The 18,171-nt window shown below is 33.3% G+C and overlaps 9 protein-coding genes and 5 pseudogenes across 14 annotated transcripts, besides 4 other annotated features; 10 read left to right on the forward strand and 4 right to left on the reverse strand.

The window, feature by feature from the left end:
- Positions 1–12,592: part of a mobile genetic element that runs on past the window's edge.
- On the forward strand, positions 645–1,586 carry TVAGG3_0217890 (organellar and viral DNA polymerase type B; the record flags this gene model as incomplete). Its single annotated transcript, XM_051226877.1, has 1 exon — positions 645–1,586. One exon carries the CDS (start codon positions 645–647, stop codon positions 1,584–1,586), a length of 942 nt encoding a protein of 313 aa, XP_051111863.1.
- On the forward strand, positions 2,368–3,172 carry TVAGG3_0217900 (annotated as a pseudogene). The gene has a single exon. A coding segment is annotated over exon 1 (805 nt).
- TVAGG3_0217910 (uncharacterized protein) lies at positions 3,535–4,008 on the reverse strand (the record flags this gene model as incomplete). Its single annotated transcript, XM_051226878.1, has 1 exon — positions 3,535–4,008. The coding sequence occupies one exon, from the start codon at positions 4,006–4,008 to the stop codon at positions 3,535–3,537; it is 474 nt and encodes a 157-aa protein (XP_051111864.1).
- On the forward strand, positions 4,099–4,441 carry TVAGG3_0217920 (organellar and viral DNA polymerase type B; the record flags this gene model as incomplete). Its single annotated transcript, XM_051226879.1, has 1 exon — positions 4,099–4,441. A coding segment is annotated over one exon (343 nt), but the record flags the coding sequence as incomplete, so codon positions are not given.
- Positions 5,249–5,983, forward strand: TVAGG3_0217930 (organellar and viral DNA polymerase type B; the record flags this gene model as incomplete). The annotated part of the gene is made up of 1 exon (XM_051226880.1): positions 5,249–5,983. A coding segment is annotated over one exon (735 nt), but the record flags the coding sequence as incomplete, so codon positions are not given.
- Positions 6,268–6,782, forward strand: TVAGG3_0217940 (annotated as a pseudogene). The gene has a single exon. A coding segment is annotated over exon 1 (515 nt).
- TVAGG3_0217950 lies at positions 8,107–8,556 on the reverse strand (annotated as a pseudogene). Its single transcript has one exon. A coding segment is annotated over exon 1 (450 nt).
- On the reverse strand, positions 8,853–9,113 carry TVAGG3_0217960 (uncharacterized protein; the record flags this gene model as incomplete). The annotated part of the gene is made up of 1 exon (XM_001300984.1): positions 8,853–9,113. The coding sequence occupies one exon, from the start codon at positions 9,111–9,113 to the stop codon at positions 8,853–8,855; it is 261 nt and encodes an 86-aa protein (XP_001300985.1).
- On the forward strand, positions 9,159–9,542 carry TVAGG3_0217970 (uncharacterized protein; the record flags this gene model as incomplete). Its single annotated transcript, XM_001300983.1, has 1 exon — positions 9,159–9,542. The coding sequence occupies one exon, from the start codon at positions 9,159–9,161 to the stop codon at positions 9,540–9,542; it is 384 nt and encodes a 127-aa protein (XP_001300984.1).
- TVAGG3_0217980 lies at positions 9,655–10,507 on the forward strand (annotated as a pseudogene). Its single transcript has one exon. A coding segment is annotated over exon 1 (853 nt).
- Positions 11,311–11,671, forward strand: TVAGG3_0217990 (annotated as a pseudogene). The gene has a single exon. A coding segment is annotated over exon 1 (361 nt).
- Positions 11,719–11,952, forward strand: TVAGG3_0218000 (uncharacterized protein; the record flags this gene model as incomplete). The annotated part of the gene is made up of 1 exon (XM_001300981.2): positions 11,719–11,952. A coding segment is annotated over one exon (234 nt), but the record flags the coding sequence as incomplete, so codon positions are not given.
- Positions 11,953–12,592: a terminal%2Cinverted (terminal inverted repeat of Maverick-1C transposon ID:TVAGG3_0217800).
- Positions 12,593–12,939: 347 nt separating this feature from the next.
- Positions 12,940–13,199: a mobile genetic element.
- Positions 13,200–13,533: 334 nt separating this feature from the next.
- Positions 13,534–13,682: a mobile genetic element.
- Positions 13,683–13,796: 114 nt separating this feature from the next.
- Positions 13,797–16,599, forward strand: TVAGG3_0218030 (uncharacterized protein; the record flags this gene model as incomplete). Its single annotated transcript, XM_001300980.1, has 1 exon — positions 13,797–16,370. One exon carries the CDS (start codon positions 13,797–13,799, stop codon positions 16,368–16,370), a length of 2,574 nt encoding a protein of 857 aa, XP_001300981.1.
- A 98-nt stretch (positions 16,600–16,697) lies between these two features.
- TVAGG3_0218040 (positive regulation of cell cycle G2/M phase transition) lies at positions 16,698–17,691 on the reverse strand (the record flags this gene model as incomplete). The annotated part of the gene is made up of 1 exon (XM_001300979.1): positions 16,876–17,640. One exon carries the CDS (start codon positions 17,638–17,640, stop codon positions 16,876–16,878), a length of 765 nt encoding a protein of 254 aa, XP_001300980.1.
- Positions 17,692–18,171: the final 480 nt, after the last annotated feature.

An 18,171-nucleotide genomic window follows, 5' to 3' on the forward strand; every position in this document is an offset into this window, starting at 1 on the left:
TTACCCTCATTCCTGGTACAAAAGTTCGTGTAGTTCTTGACGACAAACCGTTGACAAAGAAACGTTTAAGGTTAAGTCGAAATTATTATATCGTAGACTCTACGCAAGGTAATGGATATCTTATAAAAGCTGCTGACGACTCTATTGCGTTTTATCCTCGTCATAAATTAGTCGAAAGTAGTAATGGCAAACTTGCTGAAACCATTGACGAAGCAAAGCGAGGAGTGGTTATTGAAATACTTAACTATACATAAACGATGACACTTATAAAGTAAGATATGAAGGAGGCGTTGAAGATGTTATACCATCTAAGAACTTGAGAGTCAAAGCCAACACATCTGGGACCATTAGAGCGGGAGTACTGGAAAGACAAAAATATGCCAGAAAGAATAAGAAAATTCTTCTAAACTTTTTCATTAGATGTAAATCAGACATGAACGAGAACAGTCATGATATCATTAATGGTACCATTTATTTTAACATAAACTTTATTTATGTTAGAATGTTAGATCTAACACGTTTTCTAACCACTTTTCTAACATGGTCTAAAACTCTCGAAAATCATGAATTTTTGACATTTCCTTATGAAAGAAAAATAACGCTAATTTTTTTCTAAGAAAAATTTTTATCTTGTATGTAAAGATCTGATTTCAACAATAGGTTCTACAACACTTCAAACAACAACTTCACCAAACTCTTTAGTTATGAATCCAACATCTATGTTAGTAGAGATGAAAAGCTTCATTCCTTCTTCATATACTTTTGAGACAGAAATACAAAGAATTAAGCAAGAACTTTTAACAAGTAATTTAGACTGTAGTGCGAAAGATGAAACAAATGAACAGTATCTTTATGACATGCAGGATATTATTGACCATTTACCCAAATTGCCTGAAATCCAACAACAAAAGCTCACTATTCATGAATTCGATGAAATAGAAGTGAAACCAACTGACTCAGTAGAAATAAAGAAGTTCATACGTAAAGTAAACTATGAGTTTCTAGGATATCATTGCAACCATAAAGTTATGGACAAAGATTGCGACATGGTATATAAGAACATCTCTGACATATATAAATCTGGGGAGTTTAAGACATACGACAACTTTGTTTCATTAGTTGCTGAATGTGTATGGCAGATAAGAGATAAAGATAAAAGATGTAAAATATGGAATGGACAAATAAAACCAACAACTTTTGAGTTAAAGAAAACCATTGACGCCTTAGTTGTTCTAGCAGGTCAAATTTCAATGTATAACGCAAAAATGAATCCGCAATGTTCAAAATGTAAAGCAGCAATGAGGAAATATAACTACTCCGTCAAAGAGATAGAACGTATGAGAAACGACTATGCTGACTTAAAGAAAGAAGTAGAGAAACCAGCAGAAGATAAAATGGACATGTTAGCATTTCTGAACAAAAACTATCCAACTGCTGACGATTTCCTATTATCTGATGTCAAGAAGAAATATAAAGAAACCTTCGGCATAGTTAAAATTTTTGATATCCTTCGTGAAGAAATAGAAGCTACAAAACTGTTTAAAGTCATGAACCATCGCAACATATACCATGTAAAACGCTTGTAAATAGTTTTCTTCGATGTTAGAAAAGTGGTTAGAAAACGTGTTAGATCTAACATGCTAACATAAACATTATTTTTTCTATCTTAAGAAAAATTTTTATCTTGTATGTAAAGACAGTAATGACAAACATTGAGTTTGAAACAGTTAGAAAGATAGACAATGACACCAAAGTGGTTAGAATAGGTGATTTAAACGTAAGATACTCAAAGAAATACAACAAATATTCTTTGTCAGACATTATAACACCATCTGGAAAGAAAACAAACGACTGGGTTAGAAATGCTTCAACTCAGAAAATTTTGACAAGAAATCCTGAGCTTATGATATCAGTAGCATTTCATGGAACAAGAGCATATCTTATAGACAAAAGTCTTATACCAATAGTTTTGTTATGGTTAGACCCAGTTGTTGGATATAACTTCATAACTTATGGTTCATTCGATACGGAACGTTGCAGTGAAGGCTTACTTTACATCGTTCAGAAACCGAAGGACTTCAACACAAAAAGATATAAGATAGGAAGAACATATAATATAACTCAAAGATATGACAGTACAGTCAATAGAGTCAAGGTTGTGTTCGTTAATGATATGAGAGCTGCAGAAACAGAACTACTTGAAAAGTTTGAGAAAATGTATGGTGCTCCCATGAAAGGTAAAGAAACGTTTGAAGTAGATGAGATAGATAAAGCTATAAAATTATTTGACGAAGTTGCTGAAAAATACATGTAAAGCGTTTATTTTTGGTCTTTTGTGAAAGTCAGAAAATAACGCTAATTTTATTTTTATTTATTTTTTTATTTTGTATGTAAAGACAGTAATGTCAACATCAGAGAACACAACAACTGCTATCGTTCATGAAGCCATAAATGAAGAATACGAGTACATACAGTATAACAAACAGTTACGTCTCATTCGTTCAGTCAAAGACGATATGTACCAAATGCAAAGTATAATGAATGCTCTTCGTTCTACAAAGCAAGCATATCATTGGTTTGAAAACCAACAGACAAAAGAACTTTTAGAAGAATTTCCTCATATAATTGCTTTGCAGAATGAAGAGATTCCGTATGAAAATCGCAAGAATTTGGCTCCTTGTTTGAAAGGTTATTATGTTCATAGACTTTTAGTAAACGCTGTAGCAATGTGGGCTTCACCTCGTTATGCTTGTTATATTTTCATGATGTTAGATGAACTATATAAAGCAAAAGATGAAGTCATTGAATCCAAAGACAAAAGCATACAGAAAAGAATACCGCGTTCAGTACCAAAAGGAAAGGAAAAGAGTTATAGGTATATGATATATACTGAAGAATTGGAGAAAGAAGAAGATAAAGATATGGTTATGTTGCATTTAGTCAGAAGAAACAACAAGAGCTTTTATGACTTAGCTAAAATATATAAATCTGACAGAAACTGGTTCTATCGTGAAAACTTACCGATTTCAATGACACCGAATGAGCAAATAAAGGAAATTGTCAAAAATACTCTTCCTCAAACACACTATGACATCAAAGGTTGCACAATACTTACATTCAAAGAAGACTTAACATTACTGAAGGAAAAAATAACAGAATATTTCGATAACTTCAAAGAGGAAGAATGAAGTCACGACAACATTAATGATGAAGTCACGACAACATTAACGAAGAGAGAATGAGGTGAAAAAAGAGGTGAAAAAACGGGTGAGATCTCACCTCTTCACCTAAAATATATTTTTGTGCTATATTTACACTCATTTATGAAGAAGTCATGAATCCTACGTCAATTATGTTCGACACTGATAACATTAACGATAACATTAACGATAACATAAACGATAACATTCATTTTTGCATTAATCCTGCTGTGTTGTCAAAATGTCATGTTGTCATCATTTTTAAAAGAAGTTAATTAACCTGGTGACATGGTGACGTAGTGACACCATCAGTTATTCAAAAATATATTTTTGCTTAAATAGCTTCAGGGTCAATTTCTTCAACCATTTCACTTCCTTCGTCAATGTCAATAGAAGCTTCTTCAACCTTTGGTAAGAATTTCTGTATAACATCTTTGTTCGTTATTGTCTTCAGAGATAAAGGATAATATTTCACATTTGTTTCACCCTTCTTATATTCTTTCTGTTCGGAAAGATTTAAAGCAATACTGAAGAAGTCAACGTTAGAGTTCTTTATGACAGTATAATGAGTATCTTTGACATTCACGAAGAAACCCTTTTGTTTCAAAACTACTGCTAACTCTTGTGAAGTATAACGTTTGCGGTCAATGACAATAGCTAATGGTCTGACATACTGACCAAACTTAGATTCTTTCACAAACTTCTTGTTAAAGATAACATTGACGTTTGAAGCACCATTGAACTCATTCTTGATGACAGTAGCGAGAGCATTGTATGAAAAGAACTTGCAATCTTGCATGTGTTTCATTAAAATAAAAATATTAAATTATTTTGAAAAATAACTTAAAAAAATCTAATCTAATTTTTTCAAAAAATATTTTTTTATTTCCTACTAAAGATGTATCGGAAGTTGTCTAAGTTAGAACACTCGGAAATAAAACAACTTCTTACAGAAGCTAATATAGATGTTGCAAAGCATTACGCAACAAACAAAAAAGCACTCGCTGACATCCTCAATGACTATAATGGTGCAATAAGTTATGATAGAATTCATGAGTTCATAAAGCCGCAACGCGGCGAGGACGAAGTCCATGCAAGAGCATTTCCTTTAAATGACGTTGCTATTGACTTATATCATAGACGTTCAGTACCTCATGAAGTAAGAAGAGAAATGTTTGACATAACAAATGCAAACGTTGGTGAAACAAGAAGAAGAGACGACACACTGAAACAACAGAGAAGAGAGATGTTTAAAAGTGCTATAGAACAAGTTCGCAAAGCTAACGATGTCCATTCGTTCCATTGACGACAAACCAAAAGAAGGTGAGAGATGGTTAAAGAAAGATGAAGAGAATAGGAAGAGGAATGTTAAGACAGGCAATAGACTCATTGACTTTAACATCGAAGCTTTAGATGAACCAAACAGAGACTACTTACACAAACATTTCGGTAAGGTTTTCATGAGACTCTTAAAAAGATTAAAATAAACTCCCAACAAGATGGATGGTATGTTATAAACTGGTGGAAGTATGAATGTTCTACGTTAAATCTCAATAATATTGGAACATTACTACATCAGCTCTTGAAGGAGAACTTTATATCAGAGATAGAAGCAAATGCGCAGGTATTGTTGAAATGCACTATGACTTCTTCTTGACAAACATAAAGAATCTTACTGAAATAAAGATGTATGATTTAACAGAATATGAAGGCTTAACGATGTCAGATGTAAAGAAAGGCAAACCAAAAAGAGACCATATAGAGATGAAAGCACACTGACAAATGACCAGAAAGCCATTTTGGAAGCTCTTAAGCAAACAGGAAACCCAGCACTTATAGAAAGCTTTTGGAAAGATAATGGTGAAAAGAAGTTTTATAAGAAGAGAAGCGGTCAGTTCTGGAAGTATCTTTGCACATTACCTATAAATCTTGAACGCTACCAAATCTTCAATGAACTGAACAAAAGAACTGCAACACTTATGACAGAAGACAATTGTTTCGTTTAGGCTTGCATTCAGGCTGGAGTAAATGAAGAAACTATTGACCACATGAGAGAAGTCATTCGTGTTAGAGACTTTCCTCAAAGTAAAGTACAAGAAATTTCTGACGCAACAGGTATAGCATTTAATGTTACCATTGGTTACTTCAATGACTCAAGATATAATGAAATAAAGAGATACATACCAAAAGAATGTGAAACTGTTCGAACTATTGACCTACTTCTTGTTGAAGACCACTACATGCTAAACGAAAGACTTCCAATGACAACATACTTCGTCAGAAATTACAAAGAAATCTTGAAGGAGTGTGGTGGAATGAACATTGAGAAACAGATGAAAATATATACAAAGAGAGAGAACAAATATGTAGTTCGTTATGATAGAACAACACCGTTATGGGATGTTATGAAAACATTGTGGGAGTGCAAATATTTCGAACCTATTTCTTATGGAGAACTTTTCACATATACGACTGACTTATATAAACAGAACCTTGCACCATTTAAAGATTTGACATATGCTCCAAAGTATTGTGTACAACTGAAGAAGAAAGCAGAGTCAAAAGAAGTAAATAAAAATAAGTGCAAGTTCATTCCTGAGCACGTTTTCTTTGCTGACTTTGAGTGTAGCACAGACGGCTTTCATAAAGCTTTTAACATCTGTTATGACAGTGAAGATGGTTCAGTGAGTGAAAGCATTTGGGGTCAGAACTGTGCAACAGAATTTTTGGAACGACTTCCTGACAAGAGTTTAATATATTTCCATAACCTCAGCTATGACATAAACTTCATCTTAAGACACATGACAGAAGTGAAAGGAACTCCCATCATTAAAGGTTCACGAACAATGCAAATAACTGGTTTATATAAAGGAAGGGCAATTATTATAAAAGACTCTTACAGTGTTATAAATAAGAAGCTTAAACTATTTCCTGCTATGTTTAACTTACAAACAGGACCGAAAGAAGTATTTCCATATAACTACTACAGCAGTGTTTTGTAGCAAATGACAACAGAACTGGTGTCATTTCTGAAGCATGTAAGTTTATCCGGGATGCAGATACATTCATGAAAACATAGATTCCATCAAAGGTTGCAGAATAGATGAGAACCACTTCGACTTAGAAAAATATAGCACGTTTTACTGCAAACAAGATGTAAGAATTTTAAGAGAAGGTTTTTGTAAAGTTCCGCAATGACTTATTGAAAGAGTTTGATTTAAACGTTTATGACTACGTTAGTATTTGTTCTATTGCTAACAAATTGTTTGAGAACAGAGTATACTTCCCGAATGGAAATCTTTATGACCTCTCAAATAAACCAAGAGAATTTATTTCGAGATGCATTCAAGGTGGAAGATGTATGTTGTCAGATAACATTAAACAAAAGAGCAAAAAGAAACTCATTGCTGACTTCGACGCTGTTTCATTATATCCATCCGCTATAGCAAGACTTTATACTTTAGAAGGAATTCCAAAGGTTATGAAGGATGAGATGCTAAGCACAGAGTATCTCATGAGACATTTATTCAATGACGACCAAAAGGAACCCATTGGTGAAAAGTTTATGTCTGGCTTCTTTGTTCTCATTAAGATAACAGAGATTGGAATACATAGACACTTTCCTTTAATAGTTTGTGACCCTGAACTAAATCCAGAACTTAACGTTCCCAGAAGTTCAAACACTTGCTGTCTCATGTATGTTGACCATATAACATTACAGGACCTTATAAAATATCAAGGTGTCAAATGTGAAGTGTTGCAAGGATACTATTACGATGGAAACAGAGATATTAGAATAAGAGATGAAGTAAAGAAGTTGTTTGAGTTAAGGTTAAAGTATAAGAAAGAAGAAAACCCATTACAAGAAATTATAAAACTCATTCTGAACAGTATCTATGGCAAAACCATTCTATCTCCTATTGAGTCAAAAATAACCATAGTAGATGACAAAGATGCTATAAGATATGCCATCAGAAACTACAACCATATAGTTAAGTTCGAAGGTTTGGATGGTTCGGATAAAACTATTTTCAAGCTAACGAAAAGCATTTGCAGACACTTTAACTTCTGTCCACTTGGTGTAAATATTCTATCAATGTCGAAGAGAATAATGTGTGAAGTATTCTGTACTGCTGAAGACTTAGGAATGGACATCTTTTATAGCGATACGGACAGTATGCATCTCTACAATGAAGATATCCCTCGTTTAGCTGAAGAGTTTGAGAAACGTTATGGAAGAGTTCTCATTGGTAAAAACCTTGGTCAGTTTCATAGTGACTTCGCAGAAATAACACCTGGAAAACAAAGTTTAGCATACAAGTCAATATTTTGTGGAAAGAAGACCTACATAGACTTACTCACTAACGATTTAAATGAAGTTGCATTTCACTGCAGAATGAAAGGCGTGAAGCAAGATGTTATTGCTTTAACCGCTAATGAAATGTTTTCTGACTCTGTTCAGTGTTTCTATGATGAAGATAAAGGTTTAATGGTTCCGCAAGGAAAATTTGACAAAGACTCTGAGTTCAGTGTCATGAAGTTATATAAAGCACTTTATGACGGTCAAGAGATTGGATTTGACTTATGTAAGTCATGTCAACCTTGCTTTGCTGAAAAGTTTAACTTCTCAATAACGACTAAAACAAGCTTTATTCGTAAGTTGAAGTTCTGAGGTCATTTATTTTTGTCAGCAATGAGGTCATGAATGAGGTCATTTATTTTTGTCAGAAATGAGGTCATTCGTGATAAAAATAAAGCTAGCGTAGATTTTACAATACTGCGATGGTAGAGTTTAAGAGTTGTGCTTCAATGTAGAGACAGTCCTTATGGTCTGGAGGTAAGAACACTGGGCAGTTATGGTCATGAGTGGAGAACATGTCTATCCAAAACTCACGATTGAAGCCAGTTAATTTATAGTATATTTAGGGTTAGGAAGTGGTGAAGTTCTTGTATGACCAATGAACTCATTTTCAACTCCCTTACTTAAGTTTGAATATAATATAGCTTGCTTTCTATCCCAAATGCCAGGTGTTACAATCTTTGAAAATTCATTTTTCCTCGGAAGCATTGCATCATAATTGAAAACATTCTTGAAATCATCACTTGGTTCAGAGATTTGAAATCTTATACGTAATGGATTTTCTTTCTCTTTAGCTACTTCATTGAATGGTGAATATTAACAAACTGACAGTCATGTGTTCCATCTTCATTTTCATTAAATTCATAATGAAAGTCTATAAGTTGTGGCTGACTACCTTCTTCTTTCAGTTGTGCAAAAAACTCACGTAAAGGCTGTAAAGTTTGTACTTCAATGTTGAACTTTTTCTCGAACATTTCATTGAAGGAAATCATACATTCTTGTAAAGTTGTATCATCTTTAAAGTATTTGTATATGTGAATGTTTTGGGCGCTTAAAGACTGTTCGTCATTTTCTATCTCGACTTGAAGTATAAAGTCAACTTTCCTAAATGCACGTGTTATATACATAGATGTTATGCCAATGTACTTCTCTTCATTTATGTTCACAATCCAGTCTGTTGGAAACTTAAACGTTACTCTGTTCCCCTTTATTTTGACGTCAGGGTTTTCACTACTGAACGCAACAGATAAAGGTATTTGTCTATACATTTAATTCGGATAAAAATAAACCATTTACTCTTTCTTTGCTTCAGCTTCTTTAGCTTTTGCTTCAGCTTCTTCTCTAGCTTTCTTCGCCAGCAAACGTGGGTTCTTTTGTCTTCCAGCAGCTAATGCAGCAAGTTGTTTTTCACTAAGTTTTCTCTTTGGTCTCTCTGGCTTTTGTTCTTGTTTTTGTTCCTTCAGTTCGGATAAAATTTGCTCGCGAATTTCTTTCTTCAATGCTTCAAAATCTATGACCCCTTGGGTCTTGTCCGTAGGGCTTGTCTGAGTCATTTGACTGCAGATAAAAAACAAAATTAAAACTTTAACCGATGTAAAATGAGCTTGTCAAAATCAGAACGAGAGTCTATTATATTAAATGACGCCAGAGGAATACAACATCCTTTCTATTACGTAAGTCAGAGTAAAGATGGTAAAATATATGTAAGAAAAAGAAAGGTTCCATTAGCGAATGCAGAAAGCGACAACATTAAGGTGCATGGCAAGGGTGAAGTCCACGAAGCCCATATAAAACCTTCTGTTCAAACTGAGCCACCAAAAGAACCAGAAGAAAAGAAGCCAGATGTACTTTCAATAACGAACCAAGAGCTTATTGCAAAGTTCGTGAATTTCATTGAAAAACAAACCGAGTCAAAGAACCCTGACCCACCAGTGAAAGAAGTTGAGACAAAAGAGAATGTACAGTTCATTGAAAATGTCTAGAAACAACTTCCACCACGAATGCCAAGAAGAAGAGTGAGAATAATGAAGTAAATAGATATTTTTATCCGAAGTAAATACATGCAGAACGAACAGTTAAACGAATTTACTCCAGCAGAGCATATTCATCAGATTCGCTCATATTTCGATATCATAGACAATGCAGTTCAAATTGGTGACACTAATAGAAAATATTCTGACGCAAAGATTCCATCACAACCTGGAACTGCTAAAGATAACACATGGGTAACATTCAATCTCTCACCTCCTGGTGAAAATATGTTGGACCTTTACAATACATTCATTACGTATAAAATGGAAGGTCAATTTATTGCAGATAAAGAAATTGGTTCAGGTTCCAATAAAACAAACCCACCAGGATTTTGGATTGGTTTCGATGACGCTTTCTATGCAGTTGCTGGATATCAAATCCTTGCAAATGGTCGTATCGTATATTCTCAAGACAACGCAAGAGAAGAAGCATATATAACTTCAAACTCACAAACTACCGAACAAATAAAGAAAGTAGATGTTTTCTCAAAGACTCGACATGAAGATGTATGGAGTCATTCGGGAACATGCAGAACAGGACAAATTGTTAGTGGTCCAATTACAGCAGGAAAATCATTTGATTTTAAGCTTCGTTTAAGAATTCCTGTTAGAAAGTTTTTACCATTAGAAGCTATAAGATTTATTCCTGCATTTGCTGGTAACATTCAGCTTAAAGTAAAGTTCAGTAGCGACGCATTACAATGCACATCTATATCTGTAAATGATATCATTGCTTTCAATCCAACTCTTAAAGTTGCATTTGCTTCAGATTCAAATCCACCGACAAATAAATTTGTTCCATGGAATGAACCATTCACTATGATAACGAAGGCAATAGAAGCTAGTGGAACAGTTACTATTACAACTGTAACCCAGCAACTATTTCGAACAAAGATGGATTTTAATGAATGTTTCATTCATCCAAAGTCATTCTCTTTAGACCCTAACATTTATACAGAACTTGTAGAACATTATACAAACGAGGCTTTATGTTTTCCTGTTAAAGTTATGGATTGGATTCCTATGGACGGTTCATTCTCAAAGAATACAGATAGTTCAAGTGCAACATTTACAGCAGCTTATACGCCTATTAATGTTAAAAGTATTTGGGCACTATTTAGAAAGAAAGACAACTATTATGTTAATTTGAAACCCTAAGTTTAAATATCTTCAGCTTTCCATGGGAGCTTATGGAAAATATGCCTGCAGAACCTGAAAAATCATATGGACCTGTATTTATGAAATGGTTGCGAACGCTTGCAATACAAACAATGATATGATTGGATTTAATGAAGATGTTATGGTCATTGGTGGATGATGTAGTGTGGAACATAAATGGATAGCTATGACAACACACATTCTTATGTGGTTTTCCAACAGAAGTGGACTTTTGCTTCCAGCAAGGTCAAACATCTACTGCTCCAATAACATACAAATTGTCTGTTAAAGGACCTATTGAACTAGCAACTGAAAACGTACCAAAGCCACTTATTGGATTTATGAGGGATTGTTGCTTTGCAATACAAGTAAGACATCAGGCATACCAATAATAAGACTTGACGACTATAACTTAGCAACTGACGACAGTGAGGAATAAAGGATGAACGTTTATTTTAAAGCTTATAAATGAGTTCTTCATCAAGCTCTCGTGAACCTTCACCATCTATGAAACAACTTTACCAAACGATTATGGAGCACCTATTGAATATTTCTTACGAGCTGCACAATGGCAAAGAGCAGTCTCACCAAGGTTAGGTGTTCCACCAGCTCCTGTCAAAATAGCATTTGGTCAAGTCCTTATATAAAATATGGTCTCCCACAAGGTTGCTAGCTACAGCAGGAGCAGTAATGATGTTGAAAGAAATAAAGCAAATGTTGTAAATAATACTGAAGTAGCTGAAGTTAAACAAACTCCGACACCATCGCCAAAACCAACGCCTTCACAAACAACACCTTCAATGACTCCTGAACCTATGGAATTACAAACTCCTGTTCAAAAGTCAACTCCAAAACCGACTCCAACATTTAAACCAGAACCTACACCACAAATAAATCGTAAAACTCCTGCGTTTCCTTACTGAAAAAATAACGTTATTTTTATTTAATTTAAAATTTTTATTTGATTGAAATGACGACTAAAGTCACTGAAGCAATGAAACAAAAGTTTTTGGTAGAATACATTAAATCAGGAACTATTCCAGAAGGTTTTTACATTCATACTATGAAGGATGGTAGAGTTCAGTTTAGAAAGATAAAGCAACCATTAGATAAAGAAGGAATTTTGAGAAAGATTAAACTTCATGAGGACAACATTGCTGAACTTAAGAAGAAGTTAGAAGAGTTGGAGAAAGCAATGAATTCAACAGGGTAGAAATGAGGTTAGAAATCGGGTTAGAAATCGGGTTAGATCTCACCACTTCACCTAAATTTATTTTTGTGCTATGTTTTCATACGTGTGAGGGTGGTGATATCATTTATTTTTTATTTTATTTTTTTAAAATTATTTTTATTTTATTTGGATGTAATGACAGAACAAAAGCAACTCATACAAATCAAAACATATAACAAACATACATTTAAACATTTATTCTTCCTTCCTGAGCATAACATGTTCTTTCAAATACATCCGAGACCAGTTGACTTTTCATTGACTGTTTATAAAGATAGAAATAGTTATATCATTAAACCATACGATGACGAAGGTAAGTTATGTAAATTGTACGTTAAGAAGTTAGAGAAAGTTTATGGCTTCAAGTATGACTACAATAGGGTTAACACTGATGATGAAGATATTGAGGAAAATTTATGAGAACATTAGTGAAGTTGTTAGTGAGAACGATAGTGAGGTGAAATTGTTGGCGGCTTTGTAAATATTTAAGGTTAAGTTAGTTTTTGCGTTCATGTTGTAAAATATACGTTAATGGTTTTGTAAAGTGTCAAATTCACAAGTATTGGGTAAGGTGGAACGCAGTGCCACCATACCCAAGACTTGTATACTAACTTCTCTTGTCATTCCTTCAAAAACTCTAATCTCATCGCACTTACAAACATCATGATTTGATGTATTGTCGAGAAATCTTAGACTTGTTTGTCATTTGATTATAGCATTTGAAAGTCATCTCGAAAATCGATTAACAAGACAATTTCCCAAACATCTACATACAAGTAGATGATGGTAAACCCATTAGAGTTGTTTTTCTATGATTCCTCCAATCTTATGATGAGAAAAATCATATCAAAACAGCTCTAATCGAACATTCTACACAGCTTAGCATCCAGCTAGTTCCAAGTAATGCGATTACAACATCAACGGCCAAAGCCTTTCAGAGTCCTTTAATCATTTCTTCTCATCTCAATGTGAATTGGCCCCAAACGAACTACAAGCTGACGTTACAACGCATTACAACCCGGTTAATACGAGCATATACATTAGAGCTGCTTTGTTATGATCTCCCTCATCAATTGATGAGAGATCTCATTATGAAGCAGCTCCAATCGAACTAAAAACCTACATACAAATGAGTGAAAACAAACTCATTAGAGTTGTGTTGCTTTGATTTCTCTCATCAGAAGATGAGAGATACCAGAACAAAACAACTCTAATCAAACTTTCTACACAACTCAGCACAGTATCAATGCAAAGTAATGCGTCTGTATCGTTAACAAGCAAAGTTGTTTCAGGTCCTTCCATTTTGGAAGAATTCGGAACAACTTTGCAAATTGATAGTGTAAACCCATATACATGAAAGCGTGCATGCATAAAGACAGGTATTGTCAGCAATGACTACCTGCCCAGCTATGAGTGATCAGAGAATTACCATCTCAGGCTTTTTGAGAACGTTTCAGCCAGGACCCTCGTATGTTGACTGTGAGAAAGGCATCCTTTATCTGAAATAGATGCTTTTCCAACAATCAAATTCGAAGATCTTCGACGTTGTTGTAAAAAAAGAAGGAGAAGGAAAGAAGAGGAAGGAGAGAAAGAAGGAAAGGAAAAGAAGAAGAAGAAAAAAGAAAAAAAAAGAAGGACATATTAAATATAATGCGCACTTAATAGTGCCGAGGCGGCGGAGCCCCCGAGGCGCGATTTTTTTGACCCTATATTACCGCACGGCAATGTTTTTCTCGATTTTGTACAGCCCTAGTTTAAGTATTTATTTTCGATAAATATTCTTTAATTTTATTTGGAAATTATATAAAAAGTGACAAATGATTAACGATGATGATATTAAGACCCTTCAAGATAGAATTGAGAAACATATTGATGTTGGCAATACAGCACAAGTTCTGTTATTTCAAGATATCTTAGCTGAATCGAATTTACAAACAAAATTATCAAAATTATGTAAATTATCTTTATCAATATTTGAATCCAATGTAAGAACTGGTGATAGTACAATATTAGAACAAAATTCACGTCTTATTTCACATCTAAATCACTGTATTGCTTTTTTTCAAATATTATGTTCAGATAATCAATCCGATCCTTCGAAATTACAGTTATTTTTGGCATCGGAGCAATTCCAGTATACATATAAATTAGTCCCAAGGTCATATTTCTCAGATTTATCCGAAAAAATTAAAAAGTTAATCGATTCAATAAAATCCGATCCGAATCAAAACTCACAGCTTGCAGACTTCAATGGTATTGATCTGCCATCCAAAATTAAAGAACTAAGGATACTTAAAACAAAAGTCGATTTTCTTCAAAAACCGGATGAAATAAAAGCTGCATTTGATGAAATATGTTCTCTATTCGAGCTTTCTGCATTGATACTTGATCTTTCTACCCAAAAATCAGTAAATAATGAAGATAAAATTTTATATGAAAAGAAAATCTCTAATTTGACTGCAGAGAATGAACGTATAAGAGCACAAAATAATAAATCCACAATAGATGAATACGAAACTAAAATATTTGACTTAAAAAATCAAATATCTTTACAAGAACAAAAGATTCAAGAACTTGAAAGCGAAAACTTGAATTTTCAAAACAGATTTTCAAATTTTGAAAAGAAAAATAACGAACAAAACAAATATATCAAAGATCTTGAGGAAGAAATCGAAAGCAAAGAAGATTCTCTCACAAAGTTGCAGGTCAAGTTCTCTGTTCTTCAAAAACAATCAGAAATTTTGAAAAATCAAATGTCAAATTTTGATGAGAGCAAAATTGAGAAATTGGAGAACGATTTACAGGCAACTAATAACCAATTGCTTGCAAAAGAGAAATCGCTGAGTTCTTATCGTGAAAGGATCCAAGATTTACAAAATAATTTAGCTGAGAAGGAGCAAAATGAAGAGAATATAGAAATATTCAAGCAGAAGATTTCTGATCAAGAAGATTTGCTGAAACAAGCGAATATTTTGATAAATAATAAGGAAAACCAAATTATCAGTTTGAAACAAGAATTTTTGACTGCTAAAATGGAATTTGATAAGTACATGCAAGAACAGCAGCAAAAAGAAGAGGAAATTGTATCTCTTCAGTCTGAAATTTCGAAATTAAAAGAAATTCAAACAGAAGCTGATGATTTAAGAGACAGTTTGCGTGAAAAGTCATTAACCATTGATCAGATGAGTGAAGAACTCCGTAATCTCCCAGAAAGACAGCAATTATTAGAAAAAATTGAGCAATTTCAGGAAGAAATAGCAAAATTGACAGCAACTGTTGATTTATATAAGAAGAAACAAACAGAAAATGACGAAATTTCAGAAAATTTGAAAAATCTCAAAATTGAAAACCAAAATTTGAGAGAAAAACTTGCTCAAAACGAAGAAAATCTTGTGGCAATCAAATCACAAATCGAAACAAGTCACAATGATGTTGAAAATCAGAAGAAACTCTATGAAGAAAAAATAATTAAATTGAAAAACAAAAATAAAGAAGATCTTCAAGGTAAAAACAATCTTATTAACTCTCTTAAGCTTATGGCGAAGTCCCTTGAAACAGATAAAAAGAAACTTTCGGTTCAAATTAATAAATTAAAGAATTCTTTGAGTGAAAGCCAAAACAAAGTAGATACTGAAGAATACAATAAGATTCAAGTTGAGAACAGTCAACTTAAACAGCAAAACCAAGATATTTCTAAGGAAAAAGAAAATATCTCAAAGAAATATCAAGAAGTACAAGAGAAACTTAAAGACTATGATCTGATGATGACTAAAATCACTCAAATGGAACAGAATCAAAAGGAAACAAAAGGTTTCATGACAAAAATGAGTCATAAAATTAATGAACAAGAAAATCAGATCAAAAAGCTTACGAAAAAGATATCATCACAGAATACCTCGTTGCAGGAGAAAGATGATTTGATCCAACAGCTTAAAACTGACAATGAAAATTTGACAAATCAAGCTGAATCATTTAGAGCAAGCCAACAAGATTCTACACTTCTGGAAGAGATATCTAAGACAGCCTCGCAAGCTGAGAAGCTTAGAGAAAAGAATCTGGCATTACAAAGTTCAAATGAAGAGAAAAAGAAGAAAATGAAGGTGTTTAGGAACCACATTTCCTATCTATCTGAGCAGAATGAAAAACTTTCTGCTGAAAACAAAGAATTAAAATCAATAATTGATTCTCCAAAAAGAAATCAAAATAAGTCATCGTTCTTGATTAACAGCTATGCAACATCTGAGGATTCGTCTGTTTCTTCCGTTTTCGAGAATAGGAAATCAATTTTACTTGAAAACTATATGGCAAGGGGCCATTCAAGTGATAAATTGTCTAAGGCCAACAAATTGAGTGAGAAGTTTGATAAAGAACTCTCGGAAATATATCAATAGAATATTATTTTATTTTGTTATTTTGTTATGTATTTAAAATATTAGTTTTACTATCTTTATTTGCAGGACTTTTTAAATGAACTAGTTATGTTTCCTATTACTCTTGAAATTTTTACGAAATTAAAATGACATGACGATTTGTCCCATTTGACATAGCTCAGTTAGACAATTACGCTATTGGCTATGAATCTCATCCTAAAAGAATACAAGAAAAAAAAATCAATAAATTACAACAGAAACTGAGATTTTTAAAACATACACTTTGTAAAATGTTATATCTATTATTGGTGATAAAATATAAAAGTGATCTTAAAATTAATATCTGATAAAAAAACCTTGAAGTTAAAGAAGACACAAAATGAAGTCTCGAAAAAAAAATATGATGGCTTGTATAAATGGATATCATATTTGAAAATCCGAAATTTTAATTTGTATGAAAACTATATAAAACCTCAATGAAGATTAAAACCCGCATACAACGAACAAACGCTGTATAACCATAATCTCATTGAGATGATGAGTAAGAAAAACAATTTCCAAGAGCTGATGGAGAAGTCGGAGCGGAGGCAGCGTACTCTCCAAACAGGGTAGACCAATGATCTGTAGATTGCGAGCTGCATCTGACCAGCTGAAGTTTTGGTCTGGCTGGCCTTTTCTGTTGGAGCATCTCGCGAGCATAGAAAGAATGACTTCTACGAAGTTCGCCATTATTAACAAATCTTTCTTCGCGCATTGGGACATAACCACCAATGCACAAATCTGGCATCTCCTCGTAGAAGCGGCGATATCCGCCTTCTAAAAGGAATGTATTAGGATAGCTTAAGTTTGGATAGCTATTATGATGTCTGTCGTATTCCCTGAACAAGCTTAGAAGAGTTGGTCCACGGTTCTGTGAGAACTCGCAATGGACAACGATACATACGTTTTGCCCAAGAAATCTCTCATAAATACCAATCATTTGGGACTTAGAGCGTATGTTGCGTGCACCAACAATTCTACCGCCATGAAATTCGTACTCAAATCTGGCATCGAGTATGACTACTTGGTTGAAACCAAAAGAAAAGGGATCATTTATAAGCTGGGCTAATTGCTTAGGTGTAAGCGTTTTAAATGGTCTCTGGTTATCTGAAGACGCCAACAGAGATGGCGAAAGAATGTCTTCCGAAAGAATACCTCCGAATTGGGCTTGATTTGGACTATTACAAATGTCGTCGAAATCGGGGAGAGGGAGTTCGGCCTTAAATTTAGATGATCCAATGCAAGTAAGCATATGATTTTATCACTAAGACCTCTGATTTTTTTTTTAAAACGTTCATAAAAATTGATACACAAACAAATATTGAATTAAACCGATGTCCAGAATGCGTTTTTGGTTCATTTCTTCATCAATTATAGATATATGATTGATAATAGATCTATTTTTAGCGCATTTTAATTTAAAAATTTTCCAGAATCGAAATCTAATGTTATTTAGGTTTGGATTATTGAGAAATATGTTAAATCATTTTTAAATTGAATACTAATTTTGAACAAAATTTGAAATTAATGATAATTATTATCGGGCATATCCTGGCTTGGATGATTGATGATTATCACATTTTATTCACAATTATATTTTGTGAAAATTATTCAAAAGTCATAAAATAAAATTAGAGCGTATTGAAGGATGCAAGTATAAATTGTAGTAAATTGCTTAAAAAGTGAATTGATAAGATTTCAATGATTTTGGTTGTCCAGTCTAATTTTCTATTAATAAAGGATTTATCATTATAAATTCTTTTTCAATAATTGAATAGTTGAA

The sequence above is a fragment of the Trichomonas vaginalis genome, chromosome IV, assembly GCF_026262505.1.
Source record: "Trichomonas vaginalis G3 chromosome IV, whole genome shotgun sequence".
NCBI lineage: Eukaryota > Parabasalia > Trichomonadida > Trichomonadidae > Trichomonas > Trichomonas vaginalis.